At 50.9% G+C, this 6,636-nt stretch overlaps 1 protein-coding gene across 1 annotated transcript in view; it reads right to left on the minus strand.

Moving 5' to 3' along the window:
• Positions 1–2,234: 2,234 nt before the first annotated feature.
• Positions 2,235–6,636, minus strand: part of ZNF395 (zinc finger protein 395) — a gene marked incomplete at its 5' end in the record, with an annotated part of 8,261 nt that continues 3,859 nt past the window's right edge. Inside the window, 4 exons of the mRNA XM_010175799.1 lie at positions 2,235–2,346; positions 3,188–3,291; positions 3,506–3,598; positions 5,668–5,935. Of these exons, the coding sequence (XP_010174101.1) occupies positions 2,235–2,346; positions 3,188–3,291; positions 3,506–3,598; positions 5,668–5,935 (577 nt within the window). The remainder of the gene's footprint in view (positions 2,347–3,187; positions 3,292–3,505; positions 3,599–5,667; positions 5,936–6,636) is intronic.

The raw sequence follows: 6,636 nt of genomic DNA on the forward strand, positions 1-6,636 counted from the left end.
GTTTTGGGGGGATGAACCCTCCTCCCCAGGGCTGGGGTGATGCCACACCCCGATGGGTTTGGTTTGATAATTCCTGAGTGATTTTGTTGGGAGCTGTGTCCAGTCAGAGCCAGCACAGATCCAGCTTTGCCTGACACCGTTTGGGGCAGAAAGAGCATAAAAAAGTTAAGAATTAAAACCTCCAACCCTGCCTGGGGCTCTCTGAGTTGTGGGAGCAAAGGCACAAGCTCTGAAGAAAACACAAATTCACCTTTTTTTTTTAAATTCCACAACCTGGGTGTTGCTTCCAGCCTCATTTTTTGAAAAAAATATGGGATTTCCCAAAGAGCCACCAGCATCTCCAGCATCGCAGAGCCCTTCCCTGAAAGGATAAAGACGCTGAGCCCCGCGACGCAGGATGGATAGAGCTGTTCCAACGCTGGAGGTCAGAGAGCAGCAAAGGCGTGGGGGCTTTTTTTATATTAAAAAATAAAATTAAAAATAAGTTATTTTTGAGTAGTGCAAAAACCCCCCCCACACAATTAATTGTCCTCAGGGGTGTGGATGCAGAGAACCAACTCACACTGCGCTTTGGAAAGTCGTTCTTGTGATAAAACGTTCAAACTGGGGACCTGCAAAAAGTCTCTGAGTGTTTTGTGGGAAAGGAAAAAGCTTTTCCCGATGTTCCAGCAGGGATGGGAGTCTGAGCCAGTGGTTCCCAAGGAGCAAAAGCTCTTCTCTTCCTCAAGATTTGAGGTGGGATTTGAGTTGGACTTGCCCACACCCACCTGGGGTTCTAACCCTGTGAGGTCACACAACCCCCCAGGGGGAGTTTTGCTTCCACTTTCCAGAAGCCAAATTTAACATTTACCAGTTGGATACTGGAGAAGGGATCAGGTTGTGGGATGATATACTGGTCATAGGTACAAAATTACAAATAACAATTAAAAATAATACCCAAAGACGTGGACAAGCACCAGATCTACGTATCCCAACCCGCTTCGCCTGCCCAGCCGATCCCTGCGCCAACGGGGTGATCCAGGAGCAATATCCGACTCTTGATCCACTTTTTATAAGGAAAATTGAGTGTGGGGTCCTTAAAAAAACCCCTCTCGACTCGATGGCCGTGGGTCATGGCCTATGATTATCAAAAATGCAACAACAACAAAATCACACCAATCCAAACAGCTCCCTGCTCCAGCGAGGGAAGGAAGCTGATGGTTCCCCGGTCGCACACCGAGCGCGATGCTGGTGTGAGTGGGAGGTTGGGTTGGGTAAATAGATATATTTTAAAGGTTGGAAGTTAGAAAGCTGACTGCCACCAGGCTCGATGGGATTCCAAATGTAAATATTGAAGTGTTTTGCTGAATTAGGGCCATGCAGTGATGCTAAGGGAAAATTGCTCAGCCTGGTTTTGAAAGACAAGGCAAGGACCACCATGAAGATTTTTCACGGAGTTAAGCAGACTTACAAAGCCTGAACTGAGAAGGAAAACCAGGTTTGGCCTTAAAAATTCTCATAGTTTTCCTAATTAAAATGTTTCAGGTTATTTTTTGGGGTTTTTTTTCCCCCAAAAAATGCTTCCAAAACCAACACACTGGCCCTGACCAGCACACACAGGCTTGAGCTACCGCTGTGAGGTGACACGAGCAAAGACCACGTCTCCTCAGAGAGAGAAACCTTCAGCTCCTGCTCCAAGAACTGCTCCAGCCTTGCTGGCAACAACCTGATGGCATTTTCTTTTTTAAAGCTGTTAATTGTTAATTGTTGCTTCCTTAAAAGGGATTTGCACTTTTTAGGGAGTCCAAGGACAGGGGAAGCTGCCTCAACGCCTCATCCCAACCACGCCGCGATAGTTTGGGTGATTTTAGGGCTGATCTGAGAAATGCAGGAAGCTCTTTGGTTCCCAGATCACCTACAATCTCCCAAGGAACCCCGAGGAACTGGCTTCCTTCCCTCCCAGCCTCAGTTTTTACTGTACAAAGGGAGATATTCTTCAGGTTTTGTTTTTTTTTTTTTAAAAAAAAGGAAAAAGTTGGAAAACATTTTTTTTTTCTTAAAAAAAAACCAACAACAAAAAAAGAGCAAAAACCCATCAGATGTACAATATACAGAAGGAGGAATTTACAACGCAGCTCTGGAGGTGTCTTCTGGGGTGTCAGAGGTACCTCCAAGGTCCCTGGATTGCAGCAGTGAGGGACTCCGGTGCTCCTGGGGTAGGAGCAGGGGAGGGAGGCGGCACCGCGGTGCTGAGCTCAGTCCAGGAAGCGTTGACAAGCTTTTTTCCACCGGCAAGCCGTGCACCACTGGTCCCGGTGCTCGATACCGTACACCTTACGGCACTTCTTGGCTTCACCACGGACTTTTCTGCAAGAGGAGGAAGAGAAGAAATAACATTCACTGACTCATGGCAGAATTTCAGTTGTGTAGCTAAGGGTAAGGGCCTGTAACCATGGCCGAGCATCGTTCTGCTGCATCTCAGCCGGGATGCAGGAGGGCACCTGAGAGAGAGAAAAGTGAGTGTTTTGCCTCAAATATTTGTTGTAAAAAGACTCATTGTCTCAACGGATAAGCAGCCTTGCTAATCAAAGGAACCACAGTGGTTGGAAAAGCCCTTTAAGATCATCCAGTCCAACCATGAACCCAACACTGACCAGTCCCCTATGACTAACCCATGTCCCTCAGCACTATGTCTACACGACTCTTCAATCCCTCCAGGGATGGGGACTCCACCACTGCCCTGGGCAACCCCTTCCAATGCCTCAGAACCCTTGCAGCAAAGAAATTCTTCCTCACATCCCATCTCAACTGCCCTGGCCACAACTTCAGCCCATTTCCTCTTGTCCTGGCCCTTGGGCCTTGGTTGAACAGACCCCCCCCCACCTCTCTCCACCCTCCTCCAAGGGACTTGCACAGAGCCACAAGGTCTCCCCTCAGCCTCTTTTTCTCCAGGCTCAACAACCCCAGTTCTCTCAGCTGTTCCTCATCAGACTCATGCTCCAAGGATAAAGATAATATCCCCATAATTTTTAACATCATCACACCCTGTAATAAATTGTAGTTTAATAGAACTTCTTGAACCAACTGTCATCACTAATGCACACAGATCTAAAATAACCTCCCCCTAATCCTGCCTGAGCAGGGTGGGACAGCACCCCTTTTCCTGACAAGCTCCACCTCTGCTCCCCTCCACCAGTGGGACCCTCACCTGGTGCTGATGGACACCCTGGGGGGTGAGGCGACAATCAGGTGGGACTTGAGCATCGGCGTGGGTGGCTGGGGTTCGCTGAAGCTGAGCGATCGGCTCCGCACCTGCGGGAAATCGGGTGTCAAAGGGCACGTGGGACATGGTGGTCCCCATCCTGTGTGGCCCCCGGGGTGCTGTGACAGGGCAGTGGGACATATAGGTGTCCCCAGCCCACACATGTGGATATTTAAAGTGGGGAAAGCAGAGATGAGGTCCCCTTAGCTCCCAGCCCAACCCAGCACCCCAAAAGGATGAAGGGGAAAGGCAGGCAGGACTCACCGGTGACAGGGACGGGAGAGTCGAGGTGGCAGTGGCCCAGCTGATGCTGGTGAAGATGTGTGGGGACACTGGAATTTGGATCGAGGGCAATGCCTGTGAGGAAGAAGAGGGGTCAGCATTAGCCCAGGGTGGGTCTCTTGTTCCTACATGCCACCCCACAGGCATTCACTTTCCTGTGAAGACCAGCCTGGAGACCTGCAAACTGGGAGCACTGGGAGTGGGAGGGAAATCCCCGTGCACCGGAAAGCAGCGGATCCTGCTAACATGGGGCACGGCACCAACACTGTGTCACCTTTCAGCAGCTCAGCAGCTTCTTCACACCCCCAAAAAATATTTTTGTACTTATTTCCATGGGTTTTCTGCTTTGAGATGATGCCAAACCCGTTCCCTGGGATGGGAACAAATATACATGCAGCTTATGGATCTATATAGAATCACAGAATGGTTTGGATTGGAAGGGACCTTCAAGCTCATCCAGTTCCACCCCCCCTGCCAGCAGCAGGGACACCTTCCACTAGACCACGTTGCTCAAAGCCTCATCCAGCCTGGCCTTCAACACTTCCAGGGAGGAGCAGCCACAACTTCCTCGGGCAACCTGTTCCAGTGTCTGACCACCCTCACAGTGAAGAACTTCTTCCTAATATCTCATATAAACCTCCCCTATTTCAGCTTAAACCAATTTCCCCTTGTTTTGCCATTAACTCCCCCTTAGGAAAAGTCCTTCCCCAGCTTTCTTGTAGCCCCTTCAGGTGCTGGGAGGTTGCTATAAGATCTCCCCGGAGCCTTCTCTTCTCCAGGCTGAACAGCCCCAACTCTCTCAGCCTGTCCTCACAGCAGAGCTGCTCCAGCCCTCGCATCATCCTCGTGGCCTCCTCTGGACTTGTTCTGGCTGCTCCAGGTCTCTCTTGTGATGGGGGCTCCAGAACTGGACACAGTATTCCAGGTGGGGTCTCAGGAGAGCGGAGCAGAGGGGCAGAATCACCTCCCTCAACCTGCTGCCCACGCTGCTCTTGATGCAGCCCAGGCTATGGCTGCATCGTACAGATCTATATACCCCATTATAGATCTATATACCCCATCCCCGCACTAACTTCCACCTCCAGAGCAGTGCTCAGCTCTCAAATAGCCCCTGGGAGAAGGACCACTGGCCCAGGCTGCCCATGAGGCCACCACTCCAGGTCTCCTGTGCCTCAAAAGCCCGCGTCCTGGCGAGCGTGCAGCGGAGACGTGTAGGATCCGGCAGGGCTGCATTCCAGCTCCGTGTTATCTGCCAGCAGAAGGGTGTGTTGCATACCAGGACGGGGTAACTGCAGGGGAGGGGAGGCCAGCAGCTCCCCCCAGCTGGGGAATGGCCCCAGCAGCACAGGAGGCCCTTCCCCAGGCGTTAATGAAGCTGGTTGCTCAAGGGCTGAAGGGCAGCCAGGCAGGGGATGGTGCTACGCAGGTACCAAAGACACAAATTAAATATCATAGAATCAGAATCCCAGACTGGTTTGGGTTGGAAGGGACCTTCAAGATCATCCAGTCCCAACCCCCCTGCCAGCAGCAGGGACACCTTCCACTAGACCACGTTGCTCAAAGCCTCATCCAACCTGGCCTTCAACACTTCCAGGGAGGAGCAGCCACAACTTCCTTGGGCAACCTGTTCCAGTGTCTCACCACCCTCACAGTGAAGAACTTCTTCCTAATATCTCATCTAAACCTCCCCTCTTTCAGTTTAAATTTTTAGTCCTTCTCCTCTAGTCTACAGGACTTGAGTGTCAAGGGAAGCCAGACTGATACTCCTAGTCAATATGAAATTTACCTCAAAAAACAACAAATCAGATAAAATAGCTTACATAATTGGAAGAGTTATCACAATGTTAAGCTCTTGCAAATGTTATCTGTTCCAGGAGGTGGTCATCCAGAATCAGACCTAAAATAGTCTGGGTCTGAGTGCCCATTCTCAGATCAACAGGATTACATGCCTTGCAGGATATGTTCTGACTGTGAAAATTGAGCTTGAAGTAGGTTACAAATTTGCGTGATTCATAGCTCCTTTGAGTGGAGGTGATTCAAATATCCCTGCCTCAATGGGGACTTGTGGAGCAAAGTGAATCATAACCTGCCCTTCGGCAAGATTTTGGGAGGTGACCCAACCCCAGGAGATGTCACCAGCTCACCTGGTAGGCGTGATCAGCCTGGATGTGCCAGAAGGAGCTGGGGGCAGACTGGCTCAGGGCGCTGCTGGCCAGGGCGGGCTCCAGCGCTGGCTGCTCTACCAGTAGTGCCTCCGGCTTCGCCAAGGCTTGCTGGATGATGATGGGGGCGGATGCAGAGGTGGGGCTGGTGGTGATGGTGGCTGCCTCTGGCGCTGGTTCTTCCTTCACCTGTACCTCGGTGTAGTAGAAATCCTCCTCCCGCTTCCGCTGGTCAGAGTCTGCACCGTCCCTGCCAGGGAGGAAAAGGGGACAGCGGTGAAATGGTGGCCCTGTTTTCAAGGTGAGTGGCCCTCGATGGAGGGTGATCTCACCCTCCCAGGCAGAGCAGCTCCACTCTTTGGCTCCAAAGCATCACATTAGCTGTGATCAGCAACAGCCACTGCCCCTGTGGCAACGCTCTGCGCTTCCAAGGAAGATCAATACTTCTTCCAGGGCCTTTAAAAACACTGGCACATAGAATCAGAGAATGGTTTGGGCTGGAAGGGACCTTAAAGCTCATCCAGTCCCAACCCCCCTGTCATCAGCAGGGACACCTTCCACTAGACCACGTTGCTCAAAGCCTCATCCACCCTGGCCTTCAACACTTCCAGGGAGGAGCAGCCACAGCTTCCCTGGGCAACCTGTTCCAGGCACCACTGAAAATCTGTTCATTTCTGATCGAGTTCATTTCACACAGCTGCAAACAAAGCCCCGTGGTTCACCCAGCAGGAAACAGCCTCAGAAATATTTATTTATTTATTTTAATATAATTTTCCAGCACTGGATGGCAGTCCAGCACTACCCACTGCATCACTTCTGTCCCCGGTTCCTGTCTGCAAGGGAAGAGGGAAAAATGTACAGCAGAAAGCATGGACAAAAGCACGAGAAAACTGAGCTTGGGGTGAGAATCATAGAATCATAGAATGGTTTGGGTTGGAAGAGACCTTAAAG

This window comes from Antrostomus carolinensis, unplaced genomic scaffold, assembly GCF_000700745.2.
Source record: "Antrostomus carolinensis isolate BGI_N321 unplaced genomic scaffold, ASM70074v2 scaffold9879, whole genome shotgun sequence".
Taxonomy (NCBI): Eukaryota; Metazoa; Chordata; class Aves; order Caprimulgiformes; family Caprimulgidae; genus Antrostomus; species Antrostomus carolinensis.